At 32.1% G+C, this 18557-nt stretch overlaps 1 protein-coding gene across 2 annotated transcripts in view; it reads right to left on the bottom strand.

Annotated features, from left to right (window-relative positions):
* Positions 1-18557, bottom strand: part of LOC145286245 (EEIG family member 2-like) — a 384201-nt gene that overhangs the window by 37535 nt on the left and 328109 nt on the right. Inside the window, exons 4-6 of one of the 2 annotated variants that reach the window (XM_080135065.1) lie at positions 15622-15776; positions 14027-14195; positions 12255-12266 (exon numbers count right to left, since the gene is read on the bottom strand). In XM_080135065.1, coding sequence (XP_079991191.1) covers positions 12255-12266; positions 14027-14195; positions 15622-15776 — 336 coding nt within the window. The remainder of the gene's footprint in view (positions 1-12254; positions 12267-14026; positions 14196-15621; positions 15777-18557) is intronic. The other variant, XM_080135066.1, reaches the window with a different exon arrangement.

The raw sequence follows: 18557 nt of genomic DNA, 5'->3' as shown, positions 1-18557 counted from the left end.
TATGGTGGACAGAAAATAAGAGTGAAGTTGACATGATGATGAGAGGTCTGCTCCATTATCTAGAAAATATTGTCATTGGCCCACCTGTTATAAAACTCGAAGATGGGAGAGCATAAACTGATAATACAACTGTATTATCAGTTTATGCTCTCCCATCTTCTTTAAGAGAAAAATAATTTGAGTTATAAAACTCGAAGATGGGAGAGCATAAACTGATAATACAGTTTCTTTAAGAGAAAAATAATTTGAGTTGGAGAGAAAGAAAGTAAAAGGAAAAAGACAAAGCGAGATATGGTTAAGATAAAGAGATTCACAAGAAAAGAAAAAGAATATAAAATAATGGGATAGAGAAAGGGAAAAGTAAAGTATAGAGAGGAAAACAGAATGATCTCAAGAGATGGGTGGTTGGAATTGGCGTTTGATAAAAACCATTGTGTTCTGAGAAACAAGGAATTTGGTTGGCTGGCATCGAAAACGACGCATCCCTTGCCCTAGGGCAGAAAGCCCCATTAAGAGCCAAGTTGAAAGGCTCTTGTTCCTAGCTAGGAAATTGTCTAACAACCCCAAGTTGTAACAACCTGCATCGCAAAGCCGTTGAGAACCCAAAGAACTTAGCTTTCCTTGTACAAAGTTTACCGTGAAGATCTTTCAAATAATTATTTTTGTTCATAAATTATTTTTGAATTGTTGACTTGAAACATGGTTTATTACAGCACCGACGCCACAATCAGTCAAGTTGCAGCTGAGAAAAGCAGCATACCAGCCATTCATCAGAGCACCTACGAAGGATGAGCTCAATCGTAGCATCTGACGTCGAACAGCCAGGTGAAGATAAGTATTGCCACATAGACTTAGGGTTGTACATATTTTGCATGCTCAGATTATCAGAGCGGTAGTCTCCAATAACCAGTAAGCATCTGGTTACATTTTGAAGGGTGCACTACTAGACAATTAAGAGTGTAGCCCTGTTGGGTTGCACCTATTGTCCTGTGAGCCGGGATTGACGAACACACCCAGAGAGTATATCACAAAAAAAATATATTGTGTATATATTTTTATTTTGTCCATTTATTTTAGTGCTTAATCTATAAATAGAGTTATGTATTAATCGTATGAATTTCTCCAGAGAATAAAACAATAAAAATTTTGTGTAATTTACTTGCCTAAGTATATTTTCAGACAACTATATATATGCAAGGTGTTTTTTTTTTTTAAGGTGGCAAACTTTAAATTGACAACTATTTTTAATTGCAGATTTGGAAACTATCGTTTATTTTAAGTTCAGCTTAGTTTGGCAATTCATGTTTCAGCAGGACAGAATCACATGCCATACAGCATGTAATATGATTAATTTATTGAGAGAAACATTTGGTGAATGAATAAGTTCACAGAATGGACCTGTCAACTGGCCTCCTGGTTCATGCGATTTAACCCCATTAGATTATTTTAATTTAATATTTTAATTTAAAGCTCACCGATTCTAAAAAAACAAAACTTAAAAAAAACTAACAAAAAGCATTTACCTTTGAAATGCTATGGCCTAAAGAGGTTTCTCGCTTATTCCTCTTTCTGTAACCTTTATTGACTTGATAATGTAATAAAGTCAATATGTAACTTTACACTTTATCAGAAAATATAAGGTCTGATTCTGACTCCTAGGATTCCAAAAATTCAGACCAATTCCTAGAATTCCAAAATATTATTTCTTGTTTAAAAATATTCCAATACTTAGAAATAATCAATATCAGAAAAAATCCAACTCGTAGCATTTTTACAATTTTGACTCCGACTCTCTTGAAAATCAGACTCGCGTGTAACCTTTATAATGATTTCGATCCTTAGTGAAGGAATTTTAAGAAAATTAACAGATACAAAATATTTAAAAGATATGGAACACTTAATGGCAGAAGCCAATTTAGATGAGTTAAATAAGAATATCTCATCTCAGAAATAATCAAATATATATTTTTCTCACATTCCCCACATGTGGGTCGAGCTCTTTGGTAAGATAAATGGCTGGCACTTAGAACAAGGCATAGTTCTTTGTAAAAGAATTAAGCATTCTCAGTAGTTGATCATGTAAATGTAACCCTATATAAGCAATACAATTTTTCTTACTTTATAGGGAGGGTGATAACATAGGCGTAAGAGGTCCCAACTGTTGGCAGAGCGGTTGTGTTTCGAATCTCAGCTTGAAACATTGAATCATCTAGCTACACTGATGAGCTGTGATACAGATGCTTGTGGATCACACACACACACAACTACTGGCAATCTGACCGCTATTTGTAGCTCTGCATACTCTTTATAGATATAATTATATAAATATTCCATTTAAATTACCTCCCTTGCTACTTAATGAAAATAAGTTAAATGTTTTGGTAATTTATATTCATTTTTCATTATATTACTTAAATCGACAAAACTATTGCATGTGTATAGGGAAATTGGCTAATAAAATTACAAATGTAGAATACTAAATAATTTATTATGAAATGGCTAACCAGTTATGCAAATGTGCAAATAACTACTTAAACTCCCTTGATAATGTTCAAAACTGGCTTTGAAACGATTACTACACTACCACCTTATATTCATTAACCTTTATTCTCGAGTAGCCTTCCGGCCTTGATAAGTGGTAACTACCTTGTAAAAAGAAAAAAAAATAGTGTTTGGGTGTTGCTTTCTTATATAGGTTATGTTTAAAAAAAAAAACAACTCTTTTTTACTTTCACTTTCTTTTTAGCAGAAATCTTACCAAGGAAAAGTGTCTTGATTAATTCTTACATAATTCCAGTTCAATTTTGAAACTATATAAAAAAAAAAAAGTTAGTCTTTACTTTGAATATTTTAAGTTTTCATAAAAATCTTTTAAATGCCTTGTAATAAAAAAATATTTTTCATTAAAACTAAAAACATTACAAAGTCATGTCTCTTTCTTTCTCTCTCTCTCATATATATATATATATATATATATATATATATATATATATATATATATAGAGAGAGAGAGAGAGAGAGAGAGAGATAGAGAGAGATACATGTATGGTTGAATATCAGTGCTAAGCTCAATATATATATATATTTTTTTTTTTCTTGTTCATTTTTTCAATATGGCAGGCTAACTTTGTGTTTTCAGCAAGGGAATAGAGAAATTCGCCAAGCATACTATTGTTTTCAACCCCCATGGGTTATCTTCAGGTACTGTAGTATAGTGAACGTTCATTGGTGAATTGACTGATCAGATGATGTGCCTATAAACATTTAAGTATGCCGTCCCCAACCCTAAACCAAATATGAAAATTATTAAAATAATATTCCATGATAGAGAGAGAGGAAAAAGGAACAAACCAAAATTATATGTTTATCAATGTTTCGTCTTTATTTTAAGACTTCCTCAGAAGAAATAAAATACCAGTACAATATTTGAAAATAGAGTTTCAAATATTGTACTAATATTTTATTTCTTAAAATCAATCATCCTGAGGAAGTTTTGCGTTAAAGACGAAATGTTGATGAACGTTTTCATCTCTCTCTCTCATTATATATATATACAGGGTGTTTCAAAAGTCTTGGGAACATTACAAATGCGTATATCTCATGAACTATTCCAGGTAGAAAAATGAAACTGGTACTATTTTAAAGCTTGCTTAATCAAGTTTTTGGTCATACTAATGATTTTCGTCTTATCTTTCCAGGTGCAGTAATGGGGTTCTCTAAACAAGACAAGGCATTTTGCGTCCTCCGATTTGCAAAGACTGACTCGTGGGCATGTGTTCAGCGTGCATTTCGCAGGAAATTTAAAAAAGAAGCCCCTGAAAGGAAATCCATTGTCAGATGGCATGCCAAATTTTTGAAAGATGGGTGTTTGTGCCCAAGTAAGCGAACAGGTCGCCCTTCAACTTCAGAAGATGCAGTTGAGCAAGTTCGGACAGCCTTTCAGCGGAGCTCCCGTAAATCAGTGAGAAAAGCCAGCAGGGAACTTCAGCTTGCTCCAGCAACTGTCTGGCGTGTCTTAAGGAAACGACTGCAAATGGTACCTTACAAGCTTAAGTTGGTCCAAAAGTTGAAGGACACTGATAAGCCACTTTGCCGTGACCTTTGCATTGCAAGAGAAGTTGGAAGATAACGGCTTTGATGACCGGCTTGTTTTTAGCGATGAGGCGATCTTCCATCTGAATGGCAAAGTTAACAAGCATAACACTCGCATATGGGGTACTGAGAATCCTCATGAACTTCTTGAGCACGAGCGAGATTCACCAAAAGTGAACGTGTTTTGTGCAATTTCCAAGAAAGGTGTCTATGGACTGTTCTTCTTTGAAGAGGCAACTATCACTGGTGAATCCTATCTCAACATGCTGGAAGACTGGTTAATGGCTCAGTTGGAAGAAGCAGAATCTGATGACTTAATTTTTCAACAAGATGGTGCACCACCACACTGGAGTCTTAGAGTAAGGCAGTTTCTTAACACAAGGCTGCCTGGTAGATGGATTGGGAGATCTGGTCGAGGTGATGACGTTCTCATGCCCTGACCTCCTAGGTCTCCAGATCTTACCCCGTGTGACTTTTTCCTTTGGGGCTTTGTCAAGCAACAAGTCTATGTGCCGCCCCTTCCAAGAGATATTGACGAACTAAAGGCTCGAGTAACGGCAGTTGTGGGAACCATTGACGTCAAGATGCTGGAACGCATTTGGCAGGAAATGGACTATCGACTAGATGCCTGCCGTGTGACGAATGGTGCTCATATTGAGCAACTTTGAAGATTCCCCACAAAACCTGAAACTTTAACCTGTCCAACAGTACCAATTTCATTTTTCAACTCCTAATAGTTTTTGAGTTATTAAAAATCGTTATGTTCCCAAGACTTTTGAAACACCCTGTATATATAAATGAGATAGGTCACAGATTAGAGATCAAGCGAATTTTCCTGTCAGATATTACATTGAGGTAATACTTTCAGGATGATCCTAGCCAAAAAGGTAAAGCTCAATATATAAAAATAGAGCAATATATAAGTTTAATGATTTAAGTTAAATTCTGGAGATTAAAATATATACAAATATATTTAAGTTAAGAATTTATTGATTGAAACAAGGAATATATGGAGAGAAATTAGATTTATTTCCTTAATCCATGGATTTTCTATAATGGCTTATATCATCAGAGGAATTTAACTTTAATCATTAAACTTTATATATATATATATATATATATATATATATATATAAAGCTGAACGTCTGTGTGTGTGTCTGGTCACGAATAGGCTCCTATATGGTTGACTATTTTAAAAAACTGATTACATATGATAGATGTATCGAGGATAAGGAATGGGTATGTTTAATCTGGCAGAACGGTGGTCTATAAAAATTGTGGGGTCTGCGTTCGCACCTAGCCCCCGAAGTATGGAAATAAAAAATGAAAAAAAAAAAAAAAAACGTTTATAAGGGGTTTTGATATATATGTACATAATACTTTGATAAGTATGTTTCAACTTAAATAGGGATGGTATAATAAAATTGTGGGGTCTGCGTTCACGCCTGTACTCCATGGAAATATGGCACAAATTTTAACAAAGACTTTTCACATCTATTTGCGTAAGTATACTTTGATAATTATGTTTCAGTTTGAAGAAATATGGTATAATAAAATTATTGGGTGTTCGTTCGCGCCTGACCTCCATAGAATGTAAATATGTCACAAAGTTTAACAAGATTTTTTAAAAGGGGTGAGGGTCCATAATAACACCTTAACTTTAATGTTAATTCACGTTAGATTTTATTTATTTTTTTTGAGTTGAATCATATTGTGTCGAATAAATTCATCTCATAAATTAACGTTCTTATTAAAGTGAAAGCCCCCCCCCCAAAAAAAAGTCGGAACTTTAGACAATTCTCAACACAAATTTTGCATAACTGTTTTTTTCCTTCTCCACTTGCATGTGGCACTCTTTCGAAAATAGATAAATAATAAAAAAAAATAAGAACGTTACTTGTTATCATGTCAAAAGAAGGAAAACATCCTGCTCACGTGATTACGTGTCTTTTTAAAAACATTTACATAACCTTTTCATTTTTATTTATATATCTGTTCAAGCTTTTTTTTGTCAGTGCACTAGAAGGAATCCAGTTGATTACAACCCTTTCTGCGTGTTCTTTACATGACAATAGTACAACCCTGAATCCGACGGCGCAATACTACACCGTTCAATACTGTAAAACTGAAACGAAGCTGTTCTGCTTGAAAAGGGCGCCATTTTCTTCTTATTCATATCGATTCTTTGCTTTAAAAAAACTAAAGTAATTACGTGTTTACTTTTTTAATATCCCATTTTGCAGTTTCAGATTATTTTACTAAAGTAAGCAAAGCTTCATTATTTTTCAAAACTGTTTTTGTTTCTTTATTTTTCAATATTTTGTCGATATTATTTAGTAAGAGTGTTTAGCAGAAAAGCCAACAAGCGGCTACCCCAAAAAATAAATATACAAGAAATAAATGTTACCATAGTCAATAAAAGTTCAGTCCATGTTTTTTTTGTTTTGAAATAGTTTTTAATGCTCTTTACTTGAAATAATTTCAGCGAACCGAAATTAAAACGAAATTTGAGGCGATAACTACTTAAATGAAGTTTTATATAAACTACACATGCCATAATCGAATATTCCTCAAGCACAAAATAATGGAAAACATTAAAATATGTTTATAAATATTCCTTATGTTGACGGAACTCTCTTAAATTGTTAACACAGAATGCTCAGGTGCCCCTCCTTAAAACTGAAAACGGGGCTCTCCATTTCAAAGTCGCTGCCATTTTGACTTTTTTTTTTAAAACCGGTTCGTAAATTAAACAAACAAAAAAAAAGAATTTTCTTTTACAAACTACTTAAAAATACAAACTAATGAACTTTTCTACCATAAAATAACTTTTATTGACTACGGTAACATTTATTTCTTGTATATTTATATTATTATTATATATATAACATTTTCTCTTTGTAAGGAAACATTTTGTTCGTCACTCTTGGCTACGAGTGAAAACAAAGTTGATATAAAAACTATATTTTCGCAAAAATTATCTTTACTTTCATCATATTTTGCTTGGGCAAAATTTTTGAGTATCAGAACCTATCACTTTACAACCCCCTCCTTTTCATAATCTATCATACTTTCATCCATTTTCTGTAAGCTGTTTTTGAACCCAGTCAACGACGGGTACTTCTGCTAGTATAATATAAAGCTTAACGTCTGTGTGTGTCTGGTCACGAATAGGCTCCTATATGGTTGACTATTATAGAAAACTGATCACATATAATGATAAATGTATCGAGACACAGGAATGGGTATGTTTAATCTGGCATAATGATGATTCATTAAAATTGTGGGGTCTGCATACGCGCCTGATCCACAAAGTATGGAAATAAAAAATTTAAAAGAAAACGTTTACAAGTGTTTTTTTTATATAGATGTACATAATACTTTGATAAGTATGTTTTAACTTAAATAGGGATGGTATAATAAAATTGTGGGGTCTGCATTCACGCCTGGCCTCCATAGAATGGAAATAGGCACAAACTTTAATAAAGACTTTTCATATCTATCTGTGTAGATATACTTTGAGAATTATGTTTCAGTTTGAAGAATTATGGTATAAAATTATGGGGTGTTCGTTCACGCCTAACCTTCATAGAATGGAAATACGTCACAAAGTTTAACAAGGTTTTTTAATATAGATCCACAGAATATTGTGATAAGTGTTTCAGTGTGAACAGGTATGGTATAATAAATTATGGGGTTTATCTATTTTATTTTTACTTTCATCATATTTTGCTTTGGTTTTGATACCCCCAAATTCGAAGCTATCTCTTTACAACCCTTCCTTTTCATAACCTATCACACTTTCATAAATCAGAGTCCATTTTCTGTAAGCTGTTTTTGAACCCAGTCAACAACAGGTACTTTTTCTAGTATATATAAATATAATGTTTATGCAATAGTTACCTTTAATAGCTCATAGTGTTCATTTCAATTAAGTTTACTCATTACAATTCACGTTTTTTATTTCTAAATATTTGTGTTCAAGGCTTCAGTAGATCTCTTCAGGGAAAAGCTCCAAAAGTATACTTGAAGTGTTGTTTTCTATGCTTATTAAAAATAAAGTAAAAAAAAAAAAAAAATCAGAGGGGGAGGGAGACTAATCAAACAACTGTACACTAAGTGAAGGAGTAAGCATGTGGAAGGGGAGAGAATCGTGTCCTATTAAATTTCCTGTTTTTGTTGACAAGAAACAAGGGCAAATAACTTGAGCAACACGAGACACATAAGGAGTCAATCTCAGAAGGAACTGAAGTCGCAGGATTTATTGCCATTTGGCACCCCTTACTCAATACATACATATGTGGTTGGGATATATCTACTACTACTAAATAATAGTCTCTAATACAAAAGGGAGCAAAATATTTAATGGATGACAGAATTTCCACAATACAAAATAAAAAATAAACAAGAATAAAAAAAAAATCCCAAAATGCCATCATACAGACTGTGCATAACAAATACAATAAGCATGCATGTGTAATAAAAACCAGAAACAACAATAAAAAAAAAAATAAAAATAAAAAAATGTAACATTGTCAACAAGGACCAACAGGTAAATCTGTCCCCATACTCTAAGCAGTTGTAGTTACTTCCAGACAAAACTGATCCCCAGAGACGGTTAATTTCAATACCTTTTGTAGCATCCTCATCACAAGCAAAAGAGAACCAAGGAAATGGACCGAACAGCCACCCCCAACTTCACTCTTGCGCGTAGGTGAATAAAATCCCATTATTATAACACCCGCAGAATGCACATATAATGCTTCAATTATTGGTAACTGTTAATCAGGGTAAGAATAGGGTGGAACTAAAAATTTCTTTCAAACGTGAAAAACTAATTTATCTACTATATATATATATATATAGTAATCTTCAGTTTATGTTTATACATTGAGAAACATAGAAAACACTAATAATGAATAGTGAATTAATGAGATGCCTTTTGTAAAATCAATATGCTAATTTGTTAGGACTAGTACATATGCTGTGTAGACATGTTTAGTATATTAGAAATAATATGAAGTTGCTCTATTTTCTATAAAAAAAGAAAAAAAAAAGAAAAAAATGTCATTTTCACAATGTTTCAGTTGATGTAATCTCTGACCTTCAGGTCTATCTTGCCAAACACAGGAATGTTTCTATCAAACTTGGAAATTTGAATGGAATTTTGAACGGAACCCTTCATTTACTCTACGTGGGTGGCATGCTCTTGTTCAGTCAACCATAACTGGACAGAGGTTCTAAATAATTTGCAATGGTATTTTTCGGTCGCCCACCTTGAGAATTGAACTTTCAGGAGAACATCACTTTTACAATTAATTTTTTTCCAAGTACTCTAACCACTGTGTCACAGGTTAGTTATGGTTAACGGAATAAGAGCATGCTACCCTTGAGAAGTAAATAAAAAGTTCTGTTTGAAATTCCATCCAAATTCCAGAGTGCGACAGAAACATTCTTGGCTTCGACAAATTTTTTGAGAAAAAAAATCAGAGATTACATGACTGAAATATTGAGAAAATGACACTCAAGATGAAAACAGTAGTTTGAAGAATTCAAATAATATGAATAACCAATCCTCATCTCAAAAAGTCAGAAACAGAAAAAAGATGCTTTAATGTAACTGTCAATACTATAAACAACATAACTAGAAATAATAACAAATGAATAAGTGTGATTTTTTTTTTCATTTATAAACTCTATATCATCAAAGCATGTTACTGCTGTTTAAATAATACAACATAATTTGAAATATAGTATGTATATATATATATATATATATATATATATATATATGTGTGTGTGTGTGCATAACCATTTTTTAAACAAGTTATAATAAATTAACGTTTGGTATTAATTTGTAATTTTATTGTGGTATTTTCCTATATATCTGCAATAGTTTTGTCAATATTAACAGTAATTAAAATAATTTAATAAAGAAAAAAATAAATTATGAAAACCTTTCTTAAAATATGCTAAACAGAGATGATTTAAATGAAACTAATAGTCTTAGCTAGCTAGAAACATATACAAATCAGGCAATAGAGTTCAGAGAGAGAGAGAGAGACAGACAGATGATTGAAGGTCTCTTTCTGTGTGAAGGTAATTCTCTTAAGAATTAAAAGAAAATTTAGAGCCTTCTCAATTCTCTTCTTCCAGCAATACTAAATTTTTTTTTTATTGCTTTTAAAAGACACCCCCCCCCTCCCCACAACACGTACATACAATCGCTCAGTCAAATGGATTTCCTCTTTCTTTTAATTTCTTTGGTCTTATTTGATAAATAAATTTGCCAAAATTAAGAAAATGTTATTTATCTATCTATATGAAAATATGGGAAAGCTTTGTCTTTTGTTTACAAAAAAATTATGAATGAAATTTAAAATGTTTGTCTTGAGTAGTTAACTTGAGAAAGCCATAACACACACACACACACGTACAGATTAAATATATATATATATATATATATATATATGTATAAAAGTGAGTGTGTGAGGACACTTCTCACCCTATATACTCAACAAATTTTAAATCTAGAGACTTGAAATTTGGTATATAGGATATTCAGACATGTGGAAAATAAGTAGTTTGAAAACATCTTTTAAAAATTGTGTCATGCTGGTATAATGGTTATCGTTCTTGGCTCACTATCTTTAGGTTTTGCTTTTGATCTCAGCTGGAGTATTTTTTTTTTTTTTTACTTACAAGAAATAAACTGTTTAGAAAAAAACAATACTTGCATGCACATGTTTCTTTCCATTTTTCTTCTTTTTTTTTTAAAGGAATTTAATGTGTTTAATACCTACAGTTTTTCTGTTTATAATAAATGAGAATACTGCATTAATTAAAATATAATATTTATGGGTATTTTACGACCAGGCAATGCTGGGCGGCCTGCTAGTATATAACTAAAATAGACACCCCTGTTCCTGTCAGATCACAGAAGCTAAGCAACATTGAGCCTGATAATACTTAAATGAGTGACTAATTGGGAATACCCTGTGCTGTAAGTGAACACTCCACCCAAGTTTATAAATGGATAACAGCCTTACTGAGAAGTATAACTGGTGACAGACTAGCATCCTGTCAAGAGGTCCAGGTAATAAGCTATGTTCCATAAGACTGGAGATAATCAGATAATTTGGTACTTGACTCCAGGTTTCATCAGCATCTTTTAATAGTTTACAGTAAGTTGCAATAAAAAAATAAAAGCCACAATTAGTCAATCAGATAACAGTTTTCAATTTAACCGATCCATTGCAAACAAAAAAAAAATTGTTCTAATCCTCCCCCTCTAAAAAAAATAGTTTTTTTTTTTAATAATTTCTGAAATTTCCCCCTCTCCTCAAATTTATTTGAAACTTTTCTAAAAAACAATCACTTTTTTGATATTTTTCTTGAAAAATAATCAAAATTGATTTCGATCATAGTTGTTTAAAAAACACTTAGATATTTTCTATTAAAAAAAAAATTTTGATTTTCATTCATAGTTGTGTTCATGTTTTCATCTTTACAGAACGAAAATTATTTCTTTGGAACATTTGTTGCAAGAAAAAAAATACTTTTCTTGTAAAAGATAAAAATATTTATTTCATATAATAAAACTTATGGTAAGTAGTTATCCTGTTATGTTAAAGTTTTGTTTTCAGTGTTTTGAAGTTATTGTCTGGCAGTGGCATCGACTTTTTTTCCATCTGCTTACTGTAAACTGCTGAAAGATGCCGACATGACCTTGAGTCAGGTTCTAGCCTATCACATCAAAATGGCACAGTGCCTTGTTTGGGGTGAAAAGCAGTTTAAAAAAAAGTTCCCACAACCTAAGAATCCACTTTCGAGCCGAGGAAGGTATTACTACTACTATTAGTATAATTCAGTGACAAGATAGACAATTGGTAAACTATGGAAAACCTAGAATGAGAACGAACATATCTGATTGAACACAAATTTCCAGAAAGTTACAAAAAAAAAAAAAAAAAAATTGTTGCAAATAGTTTTACTGGTTCCAAATATTTGGTGTTTAAAATTACTTTGCTAATTATATTTATCATAAAAATAAATGTTTTACAGGTCTGCCTTTGTTTTTTGTTTTATTTCTGCAGGTCGGAGGTCAGCTTGGGAATTTAGGAAGAAAGACAACATTGGGTGAGAAAAGAAAGTTACCTACCTGACATGAACTCTGAAAGTTAAAAAAACAAAAAAGTAAAAAACCAAAATGGGAGAAAACAAAATTACGTTTGAAAACCAGAAATGAAAAAAAAGAAAAAAAAAAAAAGTCAATCAAAATAAGATATTTTAGATACTGAGGGGATACACTGGATTTCGAAGTAACAGGTTTTCAAGACAGATATACAGTCAAAGAAGAGATATAGATACCCAGTGTTGTTTGTAAAGACAAAAGGGCATCTGCCAAAATTGAAATGTACTTTAACTAAATCATGCTAATTTTATATAACTTAAAACAGATAAGCACAGTGCTGTCATTATTTCTGTTGCAAATAAATTTATGAGTAGTTAACAAACATTAATAAAGAAATGGAATGGAAATGATTCCATGTAGATTAATTCTTTATTAAACAATTTTACAACTGCAGGGATTGTTTTCAATGAAGTTTTCTAAGGGGATGTTGGCAAGCATTGAATTCTTATTATCATCTGGCCAAATCAGAGACAGATGACTATGATTTTCAGCAAAGTAGATAACTTTAGGATACTAGGAGTTATTTCCCATTAGGAAGGTGATGGTAATTCAGTGATTAACTACTCTTAAATATTTCTCAACATCTTTGTGATCATTCCCATCTAATTTAATTCAACCTTGCCACACTCAGGTTTTCAGTCAGTGTTGTTAACCACTCAGCCAACATCACTCCCCATAAATTACCGTTTTACTTTTTGTTCATTCTCTAATATTGGGTCATACTATCTGTGACAAGCCTATACTCTCTGTGTTAGAATATCTGTCTTTTGTGGGCCACAGTTGAAGATGATCTGCTGATTCTTTTCTTGGAAAGTCGATTCACTTATATTTCCTTTTTATATATACCAATCCTTATTTAAGAAGCTCTAATGTAATTATAGTTTCGGTGGATTGATAGTTGCTATTTCTTCTGGTGAGTTAAGCGCAAAACAGATTCACTGATACAATAATTAAGTGAATGATTTTGTGCTAGGAAACAGATACTGCCAAAAAGTGTAAATTTTAAGCATTTTTAAATTTTAAAAAGGAAAATTTTATGCAACCATAACATGTAGCATTATTTTTTGTTTTAAAATAAAACAAAAAAAAACATTAAAAGTTTGATACAGGTTCATAATTCATGCTGCCCCAATGAAAAAACAAAAATATCAAAAGTATAATAATATCTTAAAGATGTACGCATCCATGACAGAAAGAAAATATACACTGAAAATCATGTAAATTGATCAAATAGTTTTGTTTGAAAAAAAAAAAAAAAAAAAAAAAAATGAAATTTTAGGGCTAAATGACGATCGTCGATCTCAACGTTTTTACAGAACAAGGGAGATAATTCCAAATAACTCAAACTTTTTAAAAATTTCAGAAATCCATTCTTAACATAGGGAGAAGGCACACTGGAAAAACTCAAATTCGCTTAAAAATGTTTTCTTTATAAAAATAAAACTACTTGATCAATTTTACGTGATTTTTGGTGCACAACCACAAGTGTGCACATCATGCAGATTTGTTTAATTTTGTTTTGTCATGAAGAAAAGAATTATGGACAAGTACCAAAAGTTCTTTAAAGAAAAATGTTTTGCAGCAACCATAAAGCTTCATGCAAAAAACAAGGCAAAAACGTTAAAAAATTTTCACCAAAAAGAAAAACAAATTAAATACATTAAAAAAAAAAAAAAAAAAAAAAAAAAAACATAAACAAAACAAAAAAAAATGACAAAAAAAAAATTTCTGCAGCTTACCTGACATGGCCATGTAATTCATTACTTATACTGGACTGTCGACTGTGACCAATTGACCCATAACCCGAGCCTCGGGATTGTTGGCTGGCATAACTAGAGTTTCGAGAATGTGTTTTTTCAAAGTCTACGTCTCTACAACGTTCGGGCTCTGTGACAATAGGAGGTGGTTCTAAGAAAAGAAAACGGAAACATAAACTAATGCATGACACTCCAAAGTGAATTCATTGGAATAAAGTTCTCTAATTTATCATATTCAGAAAAGCCACAATTTTGGTGCGTGTTATTGAAAAGTCAGAAACTACAGAAGATACACTTACAAACTTGATATAATTGAATTCAGTGTGATGTCTGACTTGGTTATGGTATAAAAATTGCTCTAATATCCATTTCCTTGAGATAACCAGGGACCAAATTAGTGCAGGGAATGGGGAGTATTGTTTTTTTTTTTTTCATAGTAAAAAGAGAAAAAAAAAATTTTTTTCAAAATATATTGAAAAGGAGTCAGTGATATTGATTTTATTGATTTCTATTAATCGAATGAGAAAGATTAGTTTTTAAGTTACAAAATATAAACTCTATAGATTATATTACGGATGTCGGTGGAAGATAGGTGCATAAAAAATTGTTCCAAATTCAATAGGTTAGAAATTTTCTCTCCAACATGGCTGAATAGAACAAATGATTCTGGTAAATTCCTAACTTCTTCCCCACCTATTATTTCAACATTGATTTGAGCTTCGAATTCACTTGAATCATTTTTTTTTTTTTTTTTTTTTTCAGAATTCATAAAATAGTCCAATTTTAAATGTAAAGCCAGTGATACTGAATTGTTTTTCTTTTTAAATTTAACCTATGGAACGTCCATCTGAAGCAGACATTACTTTCTTCAGCAAAAATCTTCTCTCCTCTAAGGTGGCCAAATTCTGGTGGCATTATCCAAAGTATGTTATCCAAGAAGTATGACATAAATGAACGCATGAATGGTTTAATCCTCATGGAGATTAGATTCTATTAATTGAAGATAGATCCTAGAACTAGATGTTTTTGTTTTTTGTATTTGTTTTAAAATATTATGTGTTAGATATTTGGCAGGTGACCCCAAGAAGAGAGGCATTTGATGGGTTGCACACATGCAAATTAATTCCATTTGAAGAATGTGAGGCTTTCCACCATTGTTTATTGGAATGCATTATTGACTAGAAATATCGGTGAAAAGGTCGAGACAATAGACAATGGGAAATATTAAACATTCCAGGATGAAAGAATGTTTATATAAATCAACACAACAGTAAACAAGCAAGAGTTGATCACAGAGCCAGGACAAGCTGACACATTTTCTTCACTGATGTCAACTCCCATTATACTTAATCAAAAACTTGTCAGTGTGGAACAAATAAAATATTTTTATAAATCAGCTGTGTTGTGTTTTATTTGCAGTCAGGTGTATATATCGTTCACTAGTGACAAAAGTCGATTTAGAAATTATATAGACTAAAAAGCACATTGAACAACAGCCGCAGCAAATATATAACACTTTTAAAAAAATTGTTTAAAAATAAATTTTCAAAAAATTAAAACATCTTGGAAAGTCTTACCAACAGGAACAACACTGGTTTTGTCTTTTCTGGGCAAACTACCAAAGCCGCTGCTGCTGGATGCCAAACTGCCTTCACTGCTGTCCACTTTTGTGTCCAGTCCTTCTTCAGTCACGGAATCTGAAGAAAACGTCACGGACTGCGCCATCTTCGGTCTGATAACAAAGAAAAAAAATGTGTAAAGGAATTATGTGTTCTTTAAAACAGTTATGAAAAGAAAAATAAGTGGAGATAAAAGAAAAAAAAAACTGTAAAATGCGCACACACGTGTATCATATTAATATAAAAACTTACTTATGGCAAGCAACTTATACAAAAACATTTGTTTCATTCCAAAGGAATTCATCAAACAACGTTGATGCATTCCTTTGATGATGATGATGACGACAACACTATTTTTATGTTGCTTCTTGCCTATTTCCCTCGGATCAGTTAAAATACGCAGCTAATCTACAAGTTAACCCAAGTTCAATTATGGATTAAGGTAAAAAAAAAATGCCTTGTTTCATTCAATCCTGTTAAGACTCAGCTTGTGTCATTCAATTCGCAGGTGTGTTTTGTTTTTCTCAAGATTCTTTTGGATGGCTCCGCTCTAGATAAGAAATCAACTTTAAAACTTTTTAGCCTTTCTTTTTCGTCAAATCTTTATTGGAGTTCATATATTAAATCCATTGGTTTTTGTGCTACTCATAAGTCGGTTCTCTCTATTGCTCTAAACACTTTCTCACACCCAAGGCTATTCTCTATCTCTACAAATCTATCAAACCATTTATGGAGTACTGTTGTCATATTTAGGCTGGTGAATCTGTGTCCCAAAGGGTTCTTGATAAGGTGCAGAAACGTATCTGCAATTTGATTGGTTTCCTCTCTTCTCTGCAACCTCTCTCTCACAGATGTGATGTTGCTAGTCTCAGTCTTTTTTATAAATACTATTGTATATTATGTTCTTCCAAATTGTCACATTTATTCCCTGCTTTGTTTGAACTCTACAGACTTTACGATACTACTTTGGTTTTTAAATAAAACAAGCCTAGGTGCCTGGCGTTGCACAGGTGTTTGGAGGTGTGTGTTTAGCAAAAGAAAAAAAAGTGGTAGTAGGCAGGCAGGCTCGAACCTGTATCGCAAAGGAGGAAAAGAATGTTAAAAAAAAAAAAAAAAAAAAAATGACGTCATTGTTGTTGCTCCCATTACCAAACCGGAGGTGACGAATGTTTAAATTAAGGCTAGTCAATCAAAAAGAGGGGATGATTTTAGAAAATATTAGTGAAAAAAGCAACTCCTTCCCTGTAGAAAAGTGGCCAATTGAAGGGGAATAAATTAATGTTTTTAGCTAATTTTTCAATATTTGTCGTCAGAAGGGTTGAGCTCAAAAACGATACCAATCTCATGAAAATCCATCAGCTCTGTCGAAAGTTTTAGGCAGACATATATACATTTTAAACAGACAGGTGAGATTTATATTATAGACTAGCGGGGGTGCCTAGCATTGCCCAGGTGTAAAAGAAAAAAACAGAAAAAAATTTGGTAGGAAGGTAGGCTCGAACCTGAAGCCTTGAAGCGAATAGCCTGACTACTCACCACAACGCTACATGGGCAGACAAGTGAGGAAGGGTGAAATTAAACCTTTAAAAAAGCAGGTGGTTAAACGAACGTGAATGTGTGGTTTTCTAAGTCAAACATCACATCATAGTAGTAGAGAAAATGAAATCACAGCACGAATTTTGTAACATAAAAGATTCCGATGACCTTGTTTCGGAAATCCAACATAATCTAGACAGTATATAAAAAGTTGTAAGATTTAGTGACCCCCTCCAAGCGCCTCCCGCCCAAAGCCTTTAGTGGACATACAAAAAAAAAAAAAAAAAGAAAATGCGCACACGCACACACACACACACATTTTCACTTTTATATTATAGATAGCACTTTAAAATAAGTTAAAACACAAAAGCACTTATTCAGATAGGTAGAAGAGTAACTTATCTTTCCTTTAATAACATTTTTTGTATATATATTTTTTCTACCTTTTTTTTTTTGTTTGTTTGTTGGCTATTCTAATTAATACCCAAACATTTTTATGCAAAAAAAGCTTTATTCATTTCATATTACGTTTCAGTAACAATTTGTTTACATAAAAGAAAACATGTACAATTATTATCCTTTCTCTGAACATCTTCCTCGGATCTCAGTCTTAATCAGAAAGAGAAGAGCCAGATTTGCTAAGGTGGCTAAGGATGAAATCATAAGCGATGTTGGTTTGTGGATGCCAAAAAAAAGGATGTGACAAGCACAGAATGTACATGAAGCAGAGGACTCACAATGCACCTATGAAGACAACCTACCTGGTATGATGGACGCTAGAAATGAGATGGCACGAGAAAGTCAGGAGGATCTATGACACTACCATGATGGTTTTGATAGTTTGTCTTTCTTTATCAAAATTTGTTGGCCAATGTCCTTTTCTCTTTCTGTCAACCCCCTTTTTTTAACAGATGAAAGCAGTTATCAGTTTATCTCAGCTCTATTGTTATTTTTATAGCAGGAGCTTGACTGAACTTCAATCTATGATTGCTCTCCCTCTTTTTAAGAAAATCCAGCACTTTTAGGTTTGGAGGAAACTATTTTGTTTTTATTTTTTAAGAATTCCAAGGGGAAGCAATTCAACAAGTTCTTAAAGTTTATAGCTTTTAATGATTATTTTGATTTGTTATGAAAGTTTAATTTTGTAAAATTTGATTTTTTTTTTTATGTCATACATTTTCATAGAATAACTACTTTCATTCATTTCAGAATTTTCTATTCTTAACAAGACTGTTTACTAACAATGTTGTTTACAAAAACTCATACATTTTCATATAAATACAAAAATGCAATTTCAAAATTCTAATCATTTCATAAAAGCTAAAAACATATTTAAAGTCAAATGTTAAAATATTTTA

The sequence above is a fragment of the Euprymna scolopes genome, chromosome 10 (genome assembly GCF_053919585.1).
Source record: "Euprymna scolopes isolate OS-2025 chromosome 10, ASM5391958v1, whole genome shotgun sequence".
Classification (NCBI taxonomy): Eukaryota; Metazoa; Mollusca; class Cephalopoda; order Sepiida; family Sepiolidae; genus Euprymna; species Euprymna scolopes.
The sequence above is the reverse complement of the archived record's forward strand: the minus strand, read 5'-3'. Positions and strand labels throughout refer to the sequence as shown.